At 33.2% G+C, this 26,825-nt stretch overlaps 1 protein-coding gene across 1 annotated transcript in view; it reads right to left on the reverse strand.

The window, feature by feature from the left end:
* Positions 1-26,825, reverse strand: part of Hr3 (nuclear hormone receptor 3 ROR-beta) — a 49,700-nt gene that overhangs the window by 6,533 nt on the left and 16,342 nt on the right. Inside the window, exon 2 of the mRNA XM_090163223.1 lies at positions 3,495-3,580. Within this exon, the coding sequence (XP_090019349.1) occupies positions 3,495-3,580 (86 nt within the window). The remainder of the gene's footprint in view (positions 1-3,494; positions 3,581-26,825) is intronic.

Here is a 26,825-nt window from a genome sequence, read left to right on the forward strand (position 1 = left end):
ACTTTTCCTGAAACAATGCGCTTATCATAATCAGAAATACAACAGCAAAACAGCCGTAAGAAATTTCACGACACGAAATATCGTGCGACCCTATTTTCGTCCTGCGAAAACAGTGTCATGCCGATCTGTTATCGCGTGAATTTAATAAATAATTAAACATTTATAAAAACTTTCCCTTTACGCGGGTAACGTTTTTTTGATGTGTTTTCTCATATCGGAAAACAAGTTGCCGAAGTAATAATTTTGTCCGGCGCTTAAGTCGCCATCTACATTCGTACAACCGAGCATTTGTCGAAAAACCACAGTAATAATATTTTAATATTAATATCGTTTCATTGATTTATTGTTTATCTAATTCTTAATTTGAATTGAATTGAACTTATAAGCGCAATCTACAGTCCCACTAGATAGAGGGCTCCATATGCCTAGAACAAATAACGAAGTGACAAAATTCTCTATTCGCGACTGAAACAAGTCTAGGTGGCGTAACGGCGCTAGCTTCTCCGAGGTTGCGCCTAAAATCTAGAATTCGCAACAGACAAATTGAAACGTCATAAGAACCTTTTTCTTAACTAAACTTATTAAAACATAAGCAAACGATGTAAAAATTATATTAAAATGCAAGTATCATTATTTATAAAGTCAAATTTAACGATAAGGAAAAACTAATAGCGTCTACTTTAGCCGCTACCTATCTAGGTTTCAATGGCGAACCAAAGGGGGCGTAGCGATAGTTTTCGATCGCGAATATACCCTTCCTCTATACCAAGGGAGTTAGTTTACAGATATCCAAGGGCTGCTCTACCTTTATCAATGGTGTCAACCATAACGAAATTTATTAAATTTGTCTCATTATTAGACTATAATTTTGGCGACATCTATGATACGCCGGATTAAAAATGTTGTCGTTTGAATAGGGTGTAACGTTTTACATGGAATTTGGTCAATCTGGCAGCCATGCTAAAATACCGGCAATAAAGAGTGGGTGGGCGGGGGAAGCGGCCCAGCGAGATGATGACGCGAAAACTACCTAAATTGTTTAAAATACGAAGGATCCGCAGGCACTCGGAAGAGGTGGTGCAACGGGACTCGCGAGTCGCAAAATCCGGCCTGGGGGGGCCCCTATTTAGGCGTCGCGTTATATTTGACGTCGTTGTTGCAGGAAGCGAACGTACGGAGTGTATCTGGGCTAACGACGAAAGATCTACGCGTATATAATTACTTGTGTCAGTATACAGCCCCGCCTAGGGAGATTTATACGAAGCAAATAAGACGGATGACGCCTCGACGTTGGCTTTCCCTCACCGCGAGTAGCCAAATAATGGTCGTCCGGTCAGTTTAACCCGGCCCATTAAAGCCTCTAATTATCGCGCGTGAATTCGGCCATTATACCCGCTTAAGAAATGTTCGCTATTTGCCGTTCTTAAAAGCTCGCTTTTAAGGGAAATTCATAAATACATTATTATTGAATTGTTCGCCCTTTCTCACCAAAGACAAATATTAAACCGTATTTGAGGTACGAACACGCCCGAAGAGGGGAGGGAATCCGTTAAAAATTACCGTGGCCCGTGCAGCTTTGGGGCCCCACTCTATGGCCGAAACGCACAGTTATCTATAGCAGTACGCACTCTTCGAGCCTGAAATAATTGTTTAATCCGGGGGCCCGGACCCGTTACTCGGTGCGGTGGCGGAGTGGTTAACGCATTCGCCTCGCAGCAAGAGGGGCCGGGTTCGATACCAGCTTGTGGCACTGGGTGAAAACTCGAAACCACTCCTTCCGCGTTGAGTTTGCCAGTTATCTCCCCGCTGGTTTAAGGGGTTTTCCCTCGAGCTCTTCGGTTTCCCCTTCCATAAAAACTTGTTGAGGTTAACGGTAATAGTTAGTGTAGGGAGCTGTTGGCTCGTGTGGCTTCCAAGGCTTTCCAACCCCCTCCTACGCGTGGTAACACGGCCACCTGAATTAAAGGCTTTAAAAGTCACTCGATGACTTAGGCCTACCAAGGTGGTGATTATTATATGATTGGTGAAACTCTATAAGCGAAGTTACCAGATATTGTTTAAATGTGGTGCCATCTTTCGAATACAAATTTGTAATTTATCTCGATAAAACATGATTTTAATGGGTTTTTTTTCATTAACCGATAACCGATCTCAAATTAAGCAACATTAACCGGACCCTTATCGATATAGGTTAACCGATAATCAAGTTTTTCAGAAAATAAATGATATCACTACCAGTACTGATATTTGGCTTTTGATCCGTTTAGGAATAAAAATAAACCGGCGTTAACCGATATGATATCGTTATAAGTACCGATATTCGGCTTTTACCGATAACCGGTTTAATCTGGAAATAAAGATATTTTAACTGATAATTAAAGTAGGGTACAATTAATTAATTTAATCGATATCTGGTACGTACCAGTTGATATCATTGAAATAGCTTGTAATCCATTCGATTTAACTCTACGTTTTTAACAATATCGACAAGCCAAAACATACTTAGAATTCAAAATCCAAAAATATACTTTCAAAACCATAACACCAGAAAACTAAATCTTATTAAATTTTACTAAATTATTTCCAAACTCAGTGTTTTTTTTCGATTAAAATACCTCAATAGATATCACAAATTAGTTATTGTATATACCAACAAAAAGTAGCATAAATAATCATGTTTCAATGATTTAAATGATCGTTTGAACACCCAAACAATTTCTTGGAAGTTTGATATTTACGTTTCATTTTTGCCGCTTCTTTCGTATAAATCCGGCTAAAGAGATTTAACTCTCACAGAAGTCGCTAATTAACGATAGCGGAAGTTGGAAGTCGGTCATATTTAATTTTTTTTTCGCCAGAGGTAAGACCGACACAGCCAGGTAAAAAACCGCTCATTACCTTTCATATTACAGCCGCGGGCGCAGCTCCCCGATCCTTATCAACTCGCTTATAGAGAAAATTTATGTATACAGTATTACCCCTTCCTCGTCCCCCCCCCTTTCCCCCATTTTCCTACGGGTATCCTGACAGTAGACTTTTTCTTGAGCTAATTTGTCACAAATATTAGTTTTTTTTACATCATTTTTAAACGACTTTTTTTTAATTTTCGGTTTTATGGACGAACTTTTTTTTGCCTTGCTTAAATTTTACGAGTTATTTTTTTAGAACATATTTTATATTGCTACATTAAAATTGTTAAGAATTTTCTCTGGGGGTATATTTTAAAACTGTAATAAAAAATATATTATTTATTTTACGAATTTACACGTTGTAAATTTAATTTCAGTAGTTTACTACTAATTATGATATTTTAAATAGTTTTTTTAATATTCTTTTAGATTATGATGAAAATTGTGGTTACATTTGTAACCCACATTATATACAAAGCCACAAATTTTGGTCGATTCCGAGTGACGTCATTATCTTTATGATTCTAACTTTGAGCGCCATTTTGAAACGCCTGAAATATTGGAAATAAAAGATGTGGAACTTACTTTACACCCTTCGCACGTGATGACTCCGTAATGCACCCCGGAGGATTTGTCTCCACAGACTTTACATGGAATAATCTCGATTTGAGCTGCAAATAAAAATGACACTTCGTTAAAAACAGTTCTGCGATACATCGAAACAACACATACAATCGAATTTAAATTAGATAGCCATATATTAAAGACACGATAATTTTTTATTATATATATATATATGATATATCTATATATGATACACCTAATTTATGTGATTATATAATATACACCTAATTTATGTGCTTATATATGATACACCTAATTTATGTGCTTATATATGATACACCTAATTTGTGTGCTTATATATGATACACCTAATTCATGTGCTTATATATGATACACCGAATTTATGTGCTTATATATGATACACCGAATTTATGTGCTTATATATGAAACACCTAATTTATGTGCTTATATATGATACACATAATTTGTGTTTTAATAAAATACTCGTAATTTCTTGCATTTATGTTTTACGCGTAATTTATATGATGTTAAATGATACATATAATTTAAATATGTGATCTTATATATAATACACATAATTCATTTATGTGCTTTTATATAATACACATAATTTATATATGCTTTTATATGATACATATAATTTATATTTGCTTTAATATGATAAGCTTAATTTGTGTGCTTTAATACTATACACATAATTTATGAGTTTTATATTATTTATGTGATATATAAGATTTTATATAATTCTTTTTGTGATATGTAAGATTTAAAAAAATTATTTTTGTGATATGTAAGATTTTATATAAATATTTTTGTGATATGTAAGATTTTATATAAATATTTTTGTGATATGTAAGATTTTATATAAATATTTTTGTGATATGTAAGATTTTATATAAATATTTTTGTGATATGTAAGATTTTATATATGATTATCTATGTGATATATGCATGATTAAACTATTCTATTCTCTGATTATATATGGGTTATATACTATTTTATATATGTATTTACACATGATATTACATTACGTTGCAATAATACATTACCGGAGTGTATAGCTTTGGTAGTTAAAAGGTTACACATATTACGTTATAGATACCGTGTTTCGCGTATCGTTTCTGATATCGAACGCCAAACTTAATAATTGGATATTTTCCACGCTATTTAAATATTTATATCCAATTTTTTGGCACGCATATTTATATTTATTGCGTACCATATTCAAAACCCTAATATCATAAGTCTATAAGATTTTACTATAAGTATGACACTTCCGATCTTTCACTTGCAAATGTTTTACTGATAAATATTCACAAGAGAGGCGCTATAACGGTCTTCGTTACCGTTTGGAAATAGTTCATCCCCAAATTAAGTCACCAATAATATACCCCTCCTATCATTCAATAAAATTAAAAATTATTAAATTACATTCAAAAAGAAATATATTTTTAATGTATTACATCTATATTAGTCTATTATAAATGAGAATAAACATTAAAGCCAGTATTAAATTGCTAGTGGTTTAAAATAATCTTAATTAGCATATTTCTAATAAGTATGACAATTAGGAAAAATTATCACCGAACTGATAATTTCGCAGTTATGGCGCAATCACGGTTTAGTTCAGCACAGAGCCCCCTAGTGTCTAAATAAAGGCGAAAGCAATATATACTACTACCAAGGACGATAATATACCACTCAATTCGGTTAGTTAAATTATCATTAAAAACAGTGAAGGGTGTCATACTTTTATTATATTACTTATGAAATTATTAATAACATAAGTTCCGGTATGTGACGTAACATATACGTTAAGTAATTTGTGAATGGTCCCTTATAACGGCATAGTTGGTCGGCGTAGTTCGGAATTTGTAGAATAGATGGCGGTAGCGTCTTCAGGTCGTCGCGCGCGGAAAGAGACCTAGAGGGAGAGAGAGAGAGAGAGGTAGGAAGTCGCGCTCAGGCTCTTGGAAGTACCGCTACTCGGGCGCCGCCCGCCGGAGCCGAACGCAAAAGTTCTTGCTGGAAGATGTCAATGAACGCTCCAGAAACAGGGAGAGGGAGAGAGAGAGAGAGCGGCGGTGACGTCAGAATAGGAGTTAGGAAAATGCCAGGAAAACTTATATAGGAAGTCAGCTTCGCAAGATACAGGAGGACGGGGGGCACAAGCATTACTTACTGCGGAGGGGAAATTGAAAACAAGGATAGATTTTTAAGCGGAATTGGAATGGGCGTTTGCAGCTGGTTAGATATATATCTGATATATAAAAATATAAATAAATACCGTAAAGGTTTGCATAGGTTTAATATACTGTAAAAACCCAGAACGCGAATTTCATATTACGCTTAGCAACGACAAAATCACGAAATTGAATTAATATAGAGTAACAGATATTAAGTCAGTACTATAAAACCGGCAGATGTAACGCGCACACGGTTGTCTAATATAATTAACCAAATTAACCAAGCCTTACTTAACCAAATGGCAACGCAAGTAAGTAGTATAGCTTAGTAGCGTAGCCGGAATTTTACGAGGGGGAGTGAGCCGATATAAAATTGTCTGGTTAAATTTTGGTTTCCAATTTGGATTTTTACTTTGATAAGAAAATATTTATATGCTAAGCTATAACGTGATCGAATGTGGTTGGACGGTGGCTGACAAGTCTCATAACGCTAAATTATTTGGAATATTTCAAAAAAATATTTTAAAATGGGAATAAATATATTTAAAAACATTTCAAAATAAATAAATATAATTATAAATGTATTTCTTTATTTTTGTTAATTTTTTTTTAGCCTTTGGTAGAAAGTTACAGATTTATTTCATCATTAAAATATCGTCTCCTAAATTTTGAATCAGTTTAAATCCAGTTCTTTAAAAGTATTTAGATACTTTCAGATCGTTAATGCGAGTCACGGCAAGGTATAGCGGTACCCGCGTTTCGGCGTAAAAAGTCCTTGCCAAAATGGGTGGACGAAATAATATATAGGTACAAAAGCTCCCTTTCATTTGACCCAATAAATGTGATGTATTGCGCTTTCAATCCTCCAGAAATTGATTAATTAATTATACAGGGTGTGAATAACGTTTTCATTTAAAGGCAATTTCCATCAAGATTTATTTAAAAAAAAAAGGTAAGAAATTATATATGTATCAAAATTACATAAACAATATGAAGTCAATAAATAATGTGTATATTAGCAACGTGGAAAAATCTTTTTTAAAGGGAATAGAACGTCAGGTATTGGGTGTGGAACACCAACGTTTGCAGCTGTGGTTGGCTTTAGAAATGTTTGGCGCCACTGTTCAGGGAAATTTGAAAAATTTAAGGGGTCTTCCGTAAAGATTGCTTTGCAGGTTAAATTCCATTTAATAACTTAATACATTTTATTTCATTGTGAATTTTCACTGTATCTTGATAATTAATTTTTAATTTGATTTTGTGTCGCTCCTCCGTAAGCATAGATCCAGATCAGGGTTCGGCATTCATAGAAATTAATCTCTTTGAGCTCACTTCAGAGTTGTTTACACTCTCAGGTCTTCTGCTCATACTAGCAATCGAATATTTAATTATCTCAAATCATGTGGCTCATAAACGCTCACTCGCGAATATTTAATTATCTCAAATCCGAATATTTAATTATCTAAAATCCGAATATTTAATTATCTCAAATCTGAATATTTAATTATCTCAAATCACGTCGCTCATAAACGCTCACTCGCTGGTTTTATCATTCATTATGACTCCAAAACGCTCTATTCGGCTCCAAAATGAACTACGCCCGCCCAACAGTGGTTCAAAGAATTTCGGAGTTTTAATCCCAAAGATAGTATTAAATAATACCGTCCATTTAAATAAACGCGCAAATTAGTGAGACGCGAGATCTGTTTCACCTTGTACGCGTAGCAAAATTCCCAACACCCGGCGAAAAATAAAAGCGCGCAAGTGGCGAAAATATTCTAGTTCCAATTCTCGAAATTCACATAATTTTGGTTTACCCTCATTTTAGCTTCAATCGCGTACACTACACTGTCACCAGGCACTACTTTACCAGGCGGTATTTAGGTACAGTCAACGCGGTATCTAAGCCATTACGCAATATATAACTGCACAGTTAAAGCGCGCGCACTGATGCAGTATCGGTACTATGCAAAATTGGGTTAAATGTCTACACGAACGATTGAATGTGCAACTGATAGACCTTATGCACGTAGTTTACAGTAAAGACTTTTCTAATCATACGAATATTTATTTACTAAACTTAAAGTAAATTATTTTCTAATTGTTTCACTATATAATTAATATATCTTTAAAATAAAGGCTTTTCCAACTGTAATTATTTTTAAAGCTAAGTAAAGGATTTTCTTATCGTTTCACGAAATATTTACTAAATCTATAAAATAAAGGCTTTTAAATTCATTGGAATATATACAAATAAAAGACTTTTCTAATAATACGGAAATTTATTTGATAAACTTCAAGTAAAGGATTTTCTAATCAATTTACTATATATTTACTAAACCTATAAAATAAAGGATTTTCCAGTCATTGAAATATTTATTGACTAAGCTTAACTTAAAGAAAAGGCTTTACCGGCAGTACGAAGGTTTAATATATTAAGCTCAAAGTAATAGCTTCCCTAAGCAAACGAATATTTACTTACTAAGTTAAGTAAAGGATTTTCTAGTCATTTCACTAAATCTACAAAACAATGGCTTTTCCAATTGACTAAGCTTATCTTAAGCAAAATGCCTTTCCATTTCTTGGAATATTTTTTACTAAGCTTAAATTAATCAAAATGCCTTTCCATTTCTTGGAATATTTTTTACTAAGCTTAACTTAACCAAAATGCTTTTCCATTTATTGGAATATTTTTTACTAAGCTTAACTTAACCAAAATGCCTTTCCATTTCTTGGAAGATTTTTTACTAAGCTTAACTTAATCAAAATGCCTTTCCATTTCTTGGAATATTTTTTACTAAGCTTAACTTAACCAAAATGCTTTTCCATTTATTGGAATATTTTTTACTAAGCTTATCTTAAGCAAAATGCCTTTCCATTTCTTGGAATATTTTTTACTAAGCTTAAATTAATCAAAATGCCTTTCCATTTCTTGGAATATTTTTTACTAAGCTTAACTTAACCAAAATGCTTTTCCATTTATTGGAATATTTTTTACTAAGCTTAACTTAACCAAAATGCCTTTCCATTTCTTGGAAGATTTTTACTAAGCTTAACTTAATCAAAATGCTTTTCCATTTCTTAGAATATTTTTTACTAAGCTTAACTTAAACAAAATGCTTTTCCGTTTATTGGAATATTTGTTACTGAGCTTATTTTAAATAAAATTCTTTTCCATTTTTTTTCTAAGTATAACTTAAAATAAACATTTCCAGTCGTACGAATATTAATATACCAATCTTTAAAAATATTGCGCATAATGTAAATACTTTCCCAGCAACATAAATATCTTTTGCTTAATCTTAGCTTTTCTATTCATGTTTCTTCATTTACTTAGCTTTTCCGGCAATTAAAAACATTTATTAACTAAACTTAAAGTTAAGACCTTCCCAAGACCCTAATATTAATTAATACCATTTTTACAGAATTGAATCAACATCTTATTGAAAAAATGCACGGTATTAGGAAAATAAGTATTAAATGTATCTGTATTAGTCACTCTTGGTGTAGGCTGGTCCTTTTTTTGCTTGAGAAAATACAATTTATTTGAGGGTAGAGTAACATGTCGAAGTGTATAATACTTGGGCGTATTCTTTTAAGAGCCGACCTTTTGAGCGAAGTTACGCGGGAAACACCTCGGGTCTAAGTGACGTAGCACAAAAAATTGTACGTTTACATGGGTTGTACCTCTACGATTTAGAATTTAAGAAAATTAAGATATTAAGTGTTAATTTACTATAATATATGCTCTGTTGGTTAGAAGAATTAAAAATGTAATTATCGAAACTACGATAAATAAATTAAGTCTTCAATTTTCAAATTGCATATTGATATAAAAAAAATTTAGATTTCTAAATGATATTCCTAAATATAATCGAATGTACGGATTTTAAAAGGTAAAATTGTGAATGTTAACTATTAATTATGCAGTAATATCGTAATTTAGTTATAAACTTAATTAAACAAAATTATTGGATCAAATATATAGGGTTAATCATATTTTAAGAACTATAAATCAGGCAAAATAGTTAGTATAGCTATATATATATATATATATATATATATATATATATATATATTTATTTATATATATATATATAGCTCGGTAATATAAAGATAGCTAGATAGATGGTGTCCGTCGTGTTTTTATCCGATGGTGAGAAGTATTTCCGGGGGAAATAACATTAGATTAACCCAGATAAGAAACTAATAAGCAGCCAATGGGAACAAAGCCCCCCTGTAATCTCCGTTGTCATAGCGACGCTTCCAATAAACAACTTCCATTCCCGGTAGCATCTTATACCCTTCATCTTGAGGATGCGCCACCCTGCGAGAAATCCCAATTGATGGGGTTCGAAATATCTTTCTTCGAATTTTCACCCCGTTTGTCCCCGGATTCGACACAATTTCGCTTGTTTAATAGCTGGCAATTATTATTCAAATTCAATGAAGCCATATTTATTAATTCATATAGATATAAAAATAAAGCTAGCAATTAAAATCAATGTGAAGTTGCACCTTGAAGGATTCCCCTAGAATTCTTAATCAATGGCAATAGTCGTTTAAATAAAACCTGTTCAGCGATTGACTAGAAGCATTATTACAGAGAGCATGGAGATACTTGTAAAAGCGTTATATTTTAAAGCGTGCGCTGCTTAATATTTCAAAATAGAATGGCTCGCTCAATTTCGCAGGCGCCTCCTGAAAGGAAAAAAAAGGCGCGCGTGCTATCAACTTTAACCTGGAAAATAAAACTAACATAAACACGTGACTATTTTATTCAGTGACTAGCGCATGCGCGTATAGGGCATTTAAAGAAAAGAGAGCGGCATTTATAGAAGCGTCTGTTTAGGCTTTATTTCAATTTAATTTAATTTTTAATTAATTGGTTTTTAGATTTTAGATATTTTCAAATATATTAAATAGAATAGATAATTTTTTCTATTTAACTTAAGGATTTATTTTAAATAAACAATTCTTAGTTTTCAATTTGCTGCGATTTTTACTGCAAATCGCGGACACTTACACCGAATTAGGACTTAAAATTTCCCGTGTACTAGTACGCCTAAGGATGTAAAATGGACAAATTGCGTTGCTTTAATTACTTTCTTATTAAACAGATTTTGCAGATGTAAAAGTTTAAGAAAGTCAGTATATTATGTTATTTCATCCGATGGGTCAGACAATCGTACAAATCGCGTACACTTTATAGAAAATTGATATTAAAAATCTTGAAATCAACTGGCCAATCCTGAAATCTGGGCCAAAACCAGTTCCAAAATCTCAAAATCAGCGTACAAACCAGAAACCAACACGATAATCTAGCTCTGAAATCTAAAATTTAGTTTCTGATTTCTGAAATCACTTTCAAATTCGAAGTCCCCTATGCAAAATTAGCGAACGTTGGACCCCTCGATTTCATCCTATACATTTTTGAAAAATCATGCGAAGATTTCAAGCATTACAAGAGAAATTAATACTTCTATAGTAGAAGCTATATAATATACTTCTGGTTTTGACCAAAATTCATTATACCGTAGTGAGAAATACATTACATACTTCGCATATTTACATTTATATTGTACTTAAATCTAACGCTACTAATGATATTTTGAATCCATAACGTTGAACCCATAAGAAATAATTTCTTAAGCCGTTTTAAAGAAGGCGAATTTATAAAATCGCCTACAAACCAATACCCTAACCCTTTACATAATTCTAGGGATAAGTTACACTTCTAATTTCGGAACATTTTTTTACCCAATTTAATTTCCCGCGATTAAAAGATAAGAGAAATGGTTATGTAAAATAAGCCTTGGCATGTACGCGAATATATATAAAAAAACAAGCGCTTTCTTTTAAGTCCCCCTTAAAAAAGGGGGAACGAAGAGTTATTGTTGGCGAAATGATAGTGGAGGAGTGAATCGAGAAGAGCTTTAACCCCCCTGCCCGACCCCTTATAACGGACAATACGCCAAAGAGGCGAGCGTCGGAACCCGGAAGTTGTTAGCAGATAGCTGTGGGAAGCTCGCATCTGCTTCTGCGCGCCGCCGCCGACGGAGAGCTAAGCCTCGGCGACGCGTTATCCCTCGTCGTCGCCGAGGCTTAAGGGCGAACGAGAGCGAAACGCGAAAAATCGGGACTGTTGGCAAAACCCCGTAAAATGATCCTGGCATTTGTATTACGGGAAAACTATACTAGGGAAAAAGCGAACGGCCAAATTCTTTCACTCTCTTAATGGGGCTAAAAGTGCCAAAAGTGTGAAACGCCATCTACGGCGGAGCCTTAATAAAATAAAAACCTAGTGTTTATATCGACAAACTCGGGGCCGGCCTGTAAACTCTCATAGGCCGGCGTGCCAGCTTTGCGAACGGACTTCGGAGCCATCGTGTAGAGTTACAAAACTGAAGGGGTCAATGACCAGTGTTGTGTGTGTGTTTAAGGTTGTGCCTCGCGCTAGCCCTAACACTCGCTGTAACTCGGTATCGTTAATATTATTAGGATTTTAGAGAAGTACTACGCGTATTCAATATAAATGCGCGTTACCCGCCCCTCCAAGCGATAATATTACAATCTAAACAATTGCCCCTTTTGTTGTGTTTGGATTTTTCGAGAGCCTTCTCGAATTAAGCGATCCATCGTGCGAGCTCGAACTTTACATTTTTGACGCGCATTTGGTTAAGAGATGGCGCTTCCACGTTTATTATTGGATAAAGGCTGGTTGACAAAGTTGGTTTTGGGGTTTTAAAAACGCTCTTACGCGTTAGTAGAGCATTATGTCAGAAAACAAATTTACAAATTGTTAAATCATATTTATTTAAAATCAACAATATTGGTGTGGAAATGCCAACTGATTGAATTGCTTTTTGAAAGGTTAAAATTGTAATTTCAAAATCTCTTCACTGGGAAAAATCCGAGGGGTCGGACATTTACCAAAATCCCGTACACTTTGTCTAAAATCGCAAAATCTTTTAACTCTCTCAATGGTAAATTAACATTGAAATCCCAAAATCACTTCAAAAAGTAATGATAAAATCGCCAAAATCTCTACGAAATCCCGTACAAAATAATGGCAAGTGTCCGACCCCTCGGAAAAATCTTTTCACTAAAATGAAAAATGGTAGAATACGACCACTGTTGAAATGACAATTGGTAGTATATTTTGAATTCAATAAAATGAGTTGGTAGAGCATTTCGATTTGGGTGAGATGTCATTTGGTGGAGCATTTCGATTTGGGTGAGATGTCATTTGGTGGAGCATTTCGATTTGGGTGAGATGTCATTTGGTGGAGCATTTCGATTTGGGTGAGATGTCATTTGGTGGAGCATTTCGATTTGGGTGTTATGACAATTGGTAGAGCATTTCGAAGGGATTAAAATGACAGTTGGTACAGCATTTTCAATGGGTTAACATGATAATTGGTAAAGAATTCCGATTAGGGTGAGATGTCATTTATTAGAACATTTCGAAGACGTAAAATGACAATTGATAACGGAATTAAATATTTTTTGAGGCCGGAAATTAGCATTTACAATCAACGCGAGGTTTTAGCCGCTGCATTTTCGTCTGCTAAGCAAAAGGCAACACGAAAACCCTGAAGTTCCAATAATTTATTAATTTATCGTGTTGGCTTCTAGGTGGCTAATTGCGAGAACGATATTTGGCATGACAAAAGAAATTCGGGGTTCTATTTCGAGGTTCCTATATTAATTATATATTTTATCAGTTTATTTATCCTAAACTTATTCTATAATTTATTAGATTATTTATCCTAAACTTATTCTATAATTTATTATATTATTTATCCTAAACTTATTCTATATTTTATTAAAATATTTATCCTAAATTTATTCTTTATTTTATTAGTTTATATTTATTCTAAATTTATTCTATACTTTATTAGTTTATATTCTAAATATATTCTATATTTGATTAGTTTATATTATAAATATATTCTATATTTTATTACTTAATATTATAAATATATTCTATATTTTATTACTTTATATTCTAAATTTATTCTATACTTTATTAGTTTATACTTTTTAAATTTATTCTATATTTTATTAGTTTATACTTTTTTTTAATTTATTCTATATTTTATTAGTTTATACTTTTTTAATTTATTCTATATTTTATTAGTTTATACTTTTTTTTAATTTATTCTATACTTTATTAGTTTATACTTTTTAAATTTAATTTATTCTATACTTTATTAGTTTATACTTTTTAAATTTATTCTATATTTTATTACTTAATATTATAAATATATTCTATATTTTATTACTTAATATTATAAATATATTCTATATTTTATTAGTTTATACTTTTTTTAAACTTATTCTATATTTTATTAGTTTATACTTTTTTTAAACTTATTCTATATTTTATTAGTTTATACTTTTTTTTAATTTATTCTATACTTTATTAGTTTATACTTTTTAAATTTATTCTATATTTTATTACTTAATATTATAAATATATTCTATATTTTATTAGTTTATACTTTTTTTAAACTTATTCTATATTTTATTAGTTTATACTTTTTTTAAACTGATTCTATATTTTATTAGTTTATACTTTTTTAAACTTATTCTATATTTTATTAGTTTATACTTTTTTTAAATTTATTCAAAATTTTATTATTCGGCATTCTATATTTAGTGCATATAGAATAAATATTTGTTACAATTGGCAAGACACGAAAGGTTATATTATAAAAATAGGGGCCTATCTTACGCCGCTTCAGCGCAACCCTGTTTCGAGAGGAATGGTTTTTATTGACCTGAGAAGGAATCTTGAAGTACGAGAGTAAAGAGGGGCTGTAATGGGGGGGGGGGACGGAGGCGAACGGAACGTTTGATTTATGTTTGGAACCCTTATCTGATATTGATTATTAAATTGGCCTCATCTCCACCTCTAATTTCGGAAGGTTTGCATCGTTAATCTCAGTCTAATGAAAATAATACGATGGCAAAAACTGATGGAAGAAATTCGGCAAAGGACTAAACAATACTTTGGGTTCTATTCGAAGAATTATTACAACCCCTCTCCCGTCCGTTCATTCTTTGTTCTGTCGAAGTTTGCGGGGAAATATTAAAGGGTAGAAAACTTCATTGCCCCCCATTTTTTTGCGCTTGGTTCGTCGTCGAAGTTTTCCTCATTAAAAATCGTTTTTCCGAAATTTGAACAGCCCAGATTGGAAAATGTTCCAAGTCTTTACCGAACCAAGACACAGCGTCTCCGAATTTCCCGGGAAAGGGGTAATTAATAAGCTGTAATTATAATTAAATGGATGTTAAACATTTTGTCGGGTAAACAGCTTTTTAAAAACCTTCTCAGTGTTTTGGCGCTTAACTTGTCTTTAAATACCACGAATTTTTTTTCCGATTTTTTTAAATATATTTGTTTCTTATAGATGGCGGTAATGTATCGTTTTAAATTAATTCCCGTTGAAGTAATATCGTTAGTTAAAGGTTTATACGTATGCGTGATTATTACGAAATTTATAAATTTAAAATAGTGTAAAGGTTTGAATTGATAAATTAATAAATAGATATGTAAAATTTACTAAATTTTGGGTTGGAAAAAAAAACCAAAAAACCGTTTATTTTTGGTTTAAATCAGGTATTTTTAAGCAATGCTTTATTTTACTTTTAATCAATTTTTCGCTTTTGTTTAACCGTGCATACATATTACCAATCAACTAAAAATTAATATGAGTAATAAATAATATGCCTAGAATTAAAGAAAAATATAGAAAAAACCATAAGCAAAAATAAGGATTTTTATCGAAAAACAGTGGATAAAATAAAATTAAATATAGGATGAAGGAGGGTACACGATGACGAAATGTTTTTGGGTTATACTACATGAGAAAACCTAAGGAATTTATGGGATGGTATTGAAAATATAGAAAATTTGGTCACCTTGTAAATGTTTTAGAAATGTAACATTTCGGTAAGAAAAAGTACAAATATTTTGGTTAATTTGTAGTTAATAAGAAAAAACAAATGATTAATAAAACCATTGGTTTTTTCAAAAAATCACTTGGATTAAATCATGGTTTAAACCAGTGTTTAAACCAGCCAACCTGACTAAATTATTAATTAATAAGTAATAAAATGTTTAATAAACGTTAATTTCATTACTATTTACTGAACTTGAAAAAAATAATCTATCAAATCGAAGTTTTAAATTTATATACGGTTTATTCCTATTAGTAGTGCATGAAGCCATCTACCGTCGGGAAAAAACTGCAAACTTAAAGCGACGGTAAACATTTATAACTCTGTTTAATGACTTCTGGCGGCGGAAAGAAAAAACCAAAACCAAATGAAAATATAAACTCAAATTACAAGACATTTTTTATCTTCCAAACATCCTCCTAAATAATCAAAGTACAGCACGTTTCGCGATACTTATCAGTTAAAGTTGTAAACTACCCCCGAGTTAGAATCTTCCAAAAACCGCAGCGCCATCTCATTTCGTTAAATGTAAATATGTGTTCTTTTAACCGGAAATTTACAAAAAACCAAATAAATAATAGAAGGTTTAAATCTTGTAAAGATTAAAAGTTCCACGCGCTTATGTTGACTTCGTGAGACGCGAAACAGGCCAAGATTTTTTCTTCGATAAAGCGAATGCTAAATAATTGCGATGCGACCGAAGTTATGCTTTCCCAGTCCACCGGCAGAGGGCAGAGCGGGCGGGCGAGAAGCGGGGATGAGGGGGGGGGGGTTACCAAAAGGAACGCTTCACGAATTCCGACCCCCGTTGAACGTTAATAACCACACGGGTCATGGGAGTTGTTACCCACATTTGTCGAATGTGGGTCTCTTCGTTGAGGTCATAGACACCGGATCCGGAAGATACCGTCTATGCATCAACGGGTATTTACATCGATGCGCGCGCACTTTCGGAAAAATGTGACGTAGACACGGGACCTTTCACGACGATTGTGGTTATTTCTTACTTTCATAACGCGTAGATTTTATTGTAAAAATCGCTTTTTAAAACAAAAATTTATAGCATTTAAATGGCAAACTTATAAATATTAATAAATTGAATTTTTCCATTAGATTTATTAAACATTAAAACCGAAGATTTAATTTCAATTTTAATTTAACACTGTGTTACGAAAAATGTTCAATGAATTTAATCATTGCCAAAGCCAAATTAAGGTCCTAAAATAAAGATATTTATATTTTATTCGTATCAATAATCTTTTAAATTCACATAATTCTAGAATAATTGGCGACAAAGATATGGCATAATGCCATAAAATTATTACTTTATTTAAAAACTGTTATTAATATTTCAAACCTGAAAATTGAAATTGACATTTGAAATTAATATTTGAAATAAATGACAAATTCAAATTAAACTCGGTGAAAAGTTTATCAGAATTTATGTTACGAAATATTTATAAATAAAAATATTACAATATATTATATTGTTTAAGTAATTTTAAGTAGCTAAGCGCCAATGGGAAAAAATGGATTTGCGAACGACTTGCAAACGTCTACGTGGAGATAGGGGGGTTTACGGTATTAGGGGGTAGTAAAATTTGACACACTTAAAAGGTAATACTCCAGGACGCTAAAAATTGAATAAAAATTGGATAATACAAAACCCGCGACGGGATTCCCCACAGTTCCGAAGACCCGCATTTTTATTTTCTCAGCCGAGAGAACAAGTTGTTGGAAGATGTAAACAACATTAAGGGGAATGCAGTGCAGCGCCACCTATCATCGGATAAAAAAAGCAACGCGTCGCGCTTATTTTGACAAAGCGTTGCATAGCGTGTTAGAGATTTGACTAATTTAATCCCGGTAATGTATCTTCTGGCTCCCGTTTCCCCCCTTTCGCTTCATTTCCCCCCTCCCCCTTCGACGTCGTCATTTTCGCGTTTTCCCGCTGTCTCCATCTCCCGGGAGTTTCTGTTGTTACTTTTTATGTATATTATCCCCTCTCGGTTCTCCGCAGATTAGTTTTGCCTAATAGGGATAGCTGTTTTTTTGTCTCCTTCGCGAGTCCCGCGACCCATAATTAATTCGAAGCTCATACTTTTAACGACTCGTATGGAAATCAACGTTTCAAAAGATTCTCTATTTTTTTTAATACGGAAAACGAATAATTCCGTTACTGATGTATTTATTAATTTTAATTTATGCGAATTTTTAATTGTCTACCATAACAATTTCCTGGTGGTATTGGTACACAATTCAAAAATCAATGCGTCTCAGGCAAATAAACTACTCATCTCAATTTGTATTTATATTATCACGATTCCTACGATATCTAGAAAATTAGCTTAAGCCCTTTTCACGGAATTTGTGAATTCATTTGGAAAGGAACTAAATTTATCGTCTATATAATTGCTTTTAATAACAATGTGGCTTTTTTCGGAGACGGCCTTGACGGGTATATATATTTTTTTTTAGTTTTGATAGTCGCCGATGCGTGGCGCTTCTGACCGTATATTCTAGCTTGCACTGTGGTTATTAAACAAGCTCGAAAACCCGTGATTAAAAGAGCCAATTAAATTGCCGCAAACTCGCGCCCTTTCTTTAAAAAATGCGTTTTTGTATAATAATTTTATAATATCAAGAAAGCAATTATTGTAATTTGATTAGTTTTAATTCAAATATAAAGTAATATACATTATATATATGAAATTGTGAAATGTAATTTGCACAAGTTTAGCTTTACCCCAAAAAGGAACGAACTACTTTTTATCTCGGCGGAGCACACTTTTTAATAAAATTCTTGTAAACAGGAATGAGGCGAAAGACGGAAACGAAATTTTGCAAATAGTTTGCCCCTTTAATTGCTTACAAGTACTAATTTATGGCAATATAAAACTAACTATTTCCATTGTAATCAATATTTAAAATACCCCAGTATATAAAGTTAAAAAATACATAAATATCTTTAACGGCGCTCGAAGAATTACAAAAAGAAGAAGCAAAACGGCACTAGAATCGAAAGAATATTTTGAAAAGATGGATATGTATTCCTTGGGCAAACCTGTTACTTCATTTAATGGGGTAGACCATTTACGACGAGTCCAAAACATAACTCGCATTGTTTATCACTAGATGTCGTTTATACGCCGCTGTAACTCCCAAACAAGCCCGCGGTCGTCGCAAATACGGACCAGAATGCCGCGGAACCCACGAGGGTGCTTTATATCTCTGGAGATAAGCGAAAAAGATAGCCACATTTATACATCTCTGCAGCGAGGACTGTGTTTTCACCAAAACAAAGCCGTCTATTTCTTGACATTTTCTGACTAGTTTTTACCGGAAGTCTGGCGGGCGGGGGGCACGGCCACTTCTCCACGTACGTTTGTCAATCCGTACGTATACACTTCACGTCTTCCATAGCTATAATCTAAGCGTACGGAATTGCGGACGGTTTAGAGTGTAGCTACTTCCCTATTCCAAGCGCCGGCACCAAGAAGGCTACGACGTGTTTCTCTCAATTTGCTAGCTGCCTCCATTTCGGGCACCAATTTTTATAACAAAATGTATAGAATGTCTCTTATTACGCCTAGTCGATTTTATAAGGTTTTTTTACGTTTTACGCGTTTCCTTTAGGCGGTATTAAATTGAACGGAGACGTAATTTTATTTCAGACACCTAAGCATACTTCCGCCTCAGCATACTTCCGCCTGTGTCTCTCCGCCGAGTTGAACAGGACCACTTTTCGATAGAATCACCACTAACAGGTTTTCTCGTAAATAAGTCAAATTTTCAAGGGTTTATCGCGACCGATCTCAGTTCTTAAAGAGTTTATTTCTAACTTGAAGATTAAATTAGTTCCTATTGAACAACGGGGGACGATAATTACGAAGTTGACGTCATTTTGGCGTAGCCACGTAGCGGTGAGCCTTAGAAATTAATAAATTGCTGGATTGATAAGCGGATAGTTTGATTTAATAAAACACAAGTATTGGCTTGTGTGATGAAAATCCAAAAGTTAAAAATCTTCTCGCATTGGCACCTGAGTGGATCTTTTGAAATTGAAAAGCTTATTGGTGGACAGACCACTGACTTAACCCTAGGCTGGTAAAAATACAATAAATTTGCTAATGTAAATTTCTATTAAAGTAGACGAAATTTTGTAATTACAATACCGTAATCTCTAGATTAATTGCTGATCTGGCTTTTAAGTAAGTAAGCGTATCTACTAATAGTTCAGGAATTAATCTAGGGATGGCGCCACAATAGGCCCACTTAGCAGTCGAAAATCAAATAGTTTGTGAGCTTCTTGCGTTGGACGCTAAGTGACTCTACGTACACGGAAAAATAAAATGGCCACCGATTGTAACTCATTTAAATTATCTCTTCGCAAAAAAGCTTATCTTTACTCGGATTATAAATACTCTGAATAAGAGTGGTTGATTTACTCGTTTTTGCTTATTCAGGGTTCATACAATATTTCAAAAACCATTTTCCCTGATATTTCCCGGTTTTCCATAGTAGTTTTGAATATTTTCCAGGTGTACTTTTTAAAACAATAGGGGTTTCTAAAATGTTAAAACCATTACACTTTCTAATATAATATAGTCAAGATTGAACGTATGAATTCAATACTAAGTAATAATTTCAGTAATTAATACTAAAACAAATTGCGCATAATGTGGAGTTCTCACAATTATTTTCATTGATTTCCCTGATTTTTCAGGAAAATTTTCATTTTCCCTGATATTTCCCTGACTTTTTTGCTTTAAATAAATTTCACTGATATTTCCAGGTTTTCACTGATTTCCTTGTTTTTATGAACCCTGTTATTATTAAATTAATTAAGCATGGAGTTGCGCGCATCATTGATAGTATTAGTTCAATTGAAGTGATTTCTAATCTGCAGACTGAAAGTAAAGCCAAGTTAATACAAGTAGCCAGGTTATATAAATTTTAGTATTAATTTAATATTTTGCGCAAGTTTGTTTTCGCATATTCAACCTATTCAATTTAATTTCAGAAATATTTGTAATAAATATAATTTGGAAGTGTAAAGTGAACTAGAGGATATATGGGCCAAACAAACTCAAAGGTGGAACAGGCAAGGTGTAGGAATGAGACACTAACAATTGCAAAAAGCTGAGTCCACATTTCACGTATTTAATTCGTTGCGCGACAGTTTAGAGAACTTGAATTTAAGCGTGACAGCTCATTTTTGGCCGAGAACTATGTCCCAGCGCGTCTCTTCCCCATAAGAGAGTAATTTAACTCGTAATTAAACTTTTAAAATTAATTTAACTTGTCACGCAGCGGGAGAATGTTTTCCTCGTACCTGATATGAAATTTAGCGAAATTCGGGGACTGTATTTGAGACGGTAACATTTTTGGTCACTCGACCTTTTTAACCTTTATCTAATTAACGACGAAACTGCGCTAGTTTTAATTAGCTCCGTGTCTGAGCGCGACAATGACATACCCCGCTACGCGACCTCAGTTATCAGCTTCCCCAAAAATATTGTTACTCCAGTACTTAGAAAACTATACCAGCAACATTCGGCGCCATGTTTTCCAATTTCAAAATCTCGTTTTAAAGAAGGTCTCCAAATTGAAATGTACTTAGCGTTTGTCACTGTTTTTGCTAAAGGTAACTGTTTTATTTTCTTAAGTTAGTACAGCTATTGTCGCGGTGTCAAGGCGGGGGTTTGGACTAAGCTAATTACAATACGTTGCCCTGACGTCATAGAACTTCACCTGGTTTAGATCTAAATTACTCGTCTACTGGAGCGGAAGAATTTTTGAAAAGTAAGTAGAGTTTGTTTCCCGGGAAACATTTTTATGGTAAGGACTAGACTTTCCGTAAATACCACCAGATAGCGTACGCGTCTTTCATGAATAAATAACGTCATCTGGTGGCCTTTGCGGTATCTGTCCCTAGCCTATTAAATTTCCAAAGTGTCTTACCGTTGGTGGAAACGTTAAATATTAATCGTCGCGTGTCTCGCTTTATCTGATTATGTTCTCGAAGGCAAACGAATTTTAGATTAGACTAAGGTAATGGTAATTCCATTTCATTATTTTCGGAACTTAATTAGTAAAATGCTTAACTCGATACCAAGAGAACATTTATTGGCTGATTTTGGTTACATTTTATGCCGAGTTCCATTTAAAAGAAACTTTTAAAAAAAACTAAAAATAAAATTGTGACTAAACCCACTCTGTTGAGTCTCTTTCAACTATATTAACAAATAAACACTGACTCCACTTTACAGAATCTCGAAGCCGCGAGCAAGAATATAGTGAATTGAAATTCTGGGTACTCGACCAGCAGTCTATCATGCTAAATATATTTGTCGATATGAACTAGACCTCTTAAGTAAATACTATATCGGGGTTTAAATTGATTTAAATCCTTCGACGTTATAATTTCGTAGTAGTGAAAGAGTAAACAAACCGTAGAGATGAAACGGAAACTCAACAGTACCAAAGTATTACCCATTTTTACCACGCTGCCCCCGAGGGGCTGATCACTTGCCGTAATCGGTGTACAAGCCTGTAGCTTTGACTGTACTAAAATGATTACGTAACTGATTACAGATTTAGCACTACCAAAGGCTGTACTCATTTTTGTACTCCCGTAATCGGTGTACAGATTTTTAGGAAGTGGTTAGCCCCTCGGCTGCCCCTACCAACGGTAGCGCGAACTAATTAACATTTTATACAATTTCAGAAATAATATTGGTAAAAACAAATTTTCGACACGGTTTAATAATATAATACAAATATATTTTATAATTATTTTAATTTTTAACTAATTTAGAGATAATGACGTCTTTATTACGATATAGTTAGAAGCCAGGGGTCGCCCCGCTTATCGCGTAACACATTCGCTCGTAGAAGTTTCGCAATCTTGTTTTAATATTCGACAATCATTTCTTCCGTCATTCTTTAATAGCGGAGTTCTCCGCTAGGTGGCAAATTTGGTCGGCCCTCCGCGACTTGTTAGAATTTCACCCGGAAATTTCACGCGTCACTGAAGAGTCTAATAGACACCCTTGATTCGGCCCATGTTTTCATTAAACAATATTAGAGAGCTCTGGCTGCGATTGTATTACTGTAAAAGGGGGGGGTACGGAGGGAATTGTCTTTTCGGCAATTACCGCCGCCTATTGCCCGGAACCTCTAACGCTTCCGGTTTTGTTTGCAGCCCCCTTTCTTCCTCCCCCTTTCCACGCTAGGAATAATTGCCTCGCTTCATCAATTTTGATTTATCAAATATATTTTACAAATGAAATTTACTGGAACCTTTCTATACTGATCTAATTTCTATAATTTTTTATACGCACGCGTAATTATTTTAAAATAAAAAATATGTGAAATTGTTTTACAATAATTTAATTAGTGTTATACCAACGCCGTTGCAAAAACCGAATCGCAAAATATTATACCGTAACTATACACTTGATTATTTACGTTCAATTTTTTATAGGAAAATTGGATTATATTTATAAAAATATAAGACTTTATAGGACTATTTTTCAAAATTATAGGATTTTATAGCATTATATATACCATTTCATTTATATATTTATATTTAAATCTATATTTAGTGAAATAAATCTTGGATTTTCACTTAAAAAAATAGAAACAATTTAACCATTTTATCACAAACATATACTAGTAACTAACCATGATAACAATAACAAAAGTATAGACTAGAATTTATCCTATAGCTAAATCTAGCAATTTAACTGACAATTTTGGGTGGCGGGATTTGAAATGGGCAAAATATCAAAATTATAGGGTTTTTGGGGATTTTGCTAAAAATATAGGATGTGATAGGACATTTCTGAAAATATTGGATTTATAGGAATTATAGGACCTTTGGGGGTCCTGCGAATACTGTGATACTATCAGATTAGTTATAAAAATCCATAACCTTTTATCTTACGTAATTAATATATTTTTTGAGCAATAATATATTTGACATTTTGATTAATTTTCAAACTATTCGATTATTTCGGCTAACGAATATTTAATACTTCTCGATTAATCGGTTTTTACATAACCACTACCTAAAATTAAAGCAGTGTTATGCACTATTTTCTGAAGTACAAGAATATCTAATATCGATTACAATTAAACTAACCGATTGGTAATAGAATACATATTAGTCTTTTGAACAACAATATCCTTCAAGTTATGTAATATTTCCCAAACTATTCGATAATTTCCGCAATTAGACGGTTCTTAAATAAACTTTTCCTAATTTTTACGCAATGTGAAGCACTATTTCCTATCGAATATCGAATATAATCCGATTAATTAAAATCCATAAACATATAACAGTTCCAATTTTTACGTAACGATATATCTATAATGTAACTTTTTATTTTTTAAAAACCGGCAGTGAAAAACTTAATAAACAAAGCCATTTTTATTTTGTGATTGCGAAAAACCAAAATGCATCCACTCGTAAACCTTTCCTCGATACCGCGTACTCCATATTGAAATATTTATATATATTATTTCCGAGTCCCCCTTCCAGAAGAAATTCCCCCAAGAAACCGCGCTTGCAAAAATATTCATGGCCATTGCTTATTATTCTCCCGCACTGTATTCAGAGTTGCCAGGTAGAAATGAAGTCTAGCCAGCCCAAATGAAATTAAAATAGCCCAAAACGTTATAACCCAAATTATCGACCATTTCTTTAAATGCCTAATATTTAAGAAATGCAGTAGAAATTTTATAAATAAACCAAAATTCTGTTCAAAATAAATTTATTTTTATTATATGACCTGTTTTAACTAGGGCTAATCAACACTAGCATCTGTTAGACCTGGTGACAGAAAAGAGATTCAAATAAATATGGAAGTAATGAAATATAAAAAGCTAACAATATTATAATTATTAACATTGAGAAAAAATATATAACATTTTCATTATTAGCGCGTGTAAAGTTGAATTAAAATTTATTTAAAAGGATTTTATTCTGATTGTTGAATCAAACAGTGACCCTTGAGAATGGACGATGGTCGTTCCGAAACTATAGTCGGGGTTTTTGACGTCGTATTGTATACGCGAAATTCTTTTAAATAAATTTTAATTAAACTTTAATCATGCAAATGATGATAAAGTTATTTATTTTTCTAAATGTTATTACCATAATCACGAAGCTCCACGCGTGGAAGTGAAATAGTTAATATTATCATTCTTACGAATAAATATAATTATAATGTAAACTTTCCTGAGCCAGCTCAAAAGACTGCCTCCCACGCAAACATCGTACTTTTGAAGCCTAATTGGGCGGGAAAACGGAACGACTGGCAACTCCAAATCCGTATTAGAACTGAACCGAAAAATTGAGTCACTTGGCAAGGTCAACCTGTCTCCGCGCGGAGTACCTCCAGTCAGTTTTTCTGGCCGCCATAAACACATGCCGCGTTCTATGTATGGGGAACCTAATATACACGTAAGTCCGCGAGCCTTCAAGTGAGCCTGCGAGGTCGAGCTCTTCTCCGTCTTTTGCAACCGGTTCGAAGGAAGACCGCGACAGGTTTTGCCGGCGTTAGGGAACCGAAATACAGGTTTCTTTTTCAATATTTCGTGAGAGAGGGGGAGGGTTGATTCTAACGGGATATTTAAAGAGATCGGGATCGTCATACTTGCTAACGTGGACGTGGACGTTTTCTACGGGGTTGTGGGTTTGCCGGGCTTTCGAGTTACCGAGTTGCGAGTCACGCCACTAATTTAAAAATACGCGTTTATAAATTACCAGGCTCAGTCTGTGTGTACGCCTACGATTTTTAAACGGGGGAGCTTCGTAATGATATTAGCAAACCTGCAAACGTATTCTACCCAATTATTTTACGTACATATATATTGTGTATGTTATATTATATGTATGGTTCTTATTACCTTTAACGTTTGCTTTAAAGGATTTGCTTCGATCCCGGAACTTCTATTATACAATCTCCACTTAATTTTTGTGTCATTCAAGATCATTAAAAGACCAGAAATTTTTTAAATTTTACATTAAACCAGGGCTCCCAGCGATTTTTTTTAAATATTATAGGAATTATAGGAAATTTCATAGAAAATATAGGAAATTTCATAGAAAATATAGGAATCTATAAGAACATTTTTAACCAAAAAATAGGAATTTGTAGGAACATTTTAGCTAAAAATAGGAATTTATACGAACAATTTTGAAAAAATAGGAAAATATAGGAGTATATTGAAATTATAGGAATTTATAGGAACTCTGGGAGCCCAACCGTTGATGTTTTCGGGAACACCGGACCTAAGCCAGAGCTAAACTCTATTTAGAAGGCAAATTTTTCCCAAACGTTAAGGCTGTTTTCTAATACATTATTTTTAAAATTATAGGAATTTCTGGATATAGCTATAGAAAAACTAGAAAATTTCGAAAAAATAGGAATTTATAGGAACAATTTTGAGAAAATAGGAAATTATAAGAGCATATTGAAATTATAGGAATTTATAGGAATTATAGGAACTCTGGGAGCCCTGTTAAACGTTTGATATTTTTCGTAAAGGGTTTTTGTTTCATAAGTTACTATAAATGAAATTTTTTTTGAAATATTAAAAGAGTAATAAAACTAGTTATCCATACCTTAAGTGTGAAATTTAAATTTAATTTCATTCATAAAATTATTAGAAATTAAAACTTGAATTACAAGTTATTTATATATTTTTAAAAATATTTTAAATTAAACATTTTATTTAACATGTTAATTTTTGTTTAGGCCAAACTTATCTTAGCCAGCAATGTAACTTCGAGGTTTTTTCACTGTTCAGCGGACCACAACTGACCAATTTGAAAACAAAACTTTCCCGTTAAAATATTTCTATTAGAAAGTTCGTAGATTTCGTATACTCAAACATTATTTTTCTTTTAAACGCCCAAAAGGGTTTACCCCCATTTCGCCCAAAATAGTTCTCCCAATTCCAATTTCTCCCAATTCCCATTTCTCCCAATCCCATTCGTCCCAATCCTATTTGTCCCAAAATAGTTATCCCAAATCCCATTTGTCCCAAAATAGTTATCCCAAATCCCATTTGTCCCAAAATAGTTATCCCAAATCCCATTTGTCCCAAAATAGTTATCCCAAATCCCATTTGTCCCAAAATAGTTATCCCAAATCCCATTTG

The sequence above is a fragment of the Leiobunum rupestre genome, chromosome 11, assembly GCF_980474605.1.
Source record: "Leiobunum rupestre chromosome 11, qqLeiRupe1.1.hap1, whole genome shotgun sequence".
NCBI classification, from domain to species: Eukaryota; Metazoa; Arthropoda; class Arachnida; order Opiliones; family Sclerosomatidae; genus Leiobunum; species Leiobunum rupestre.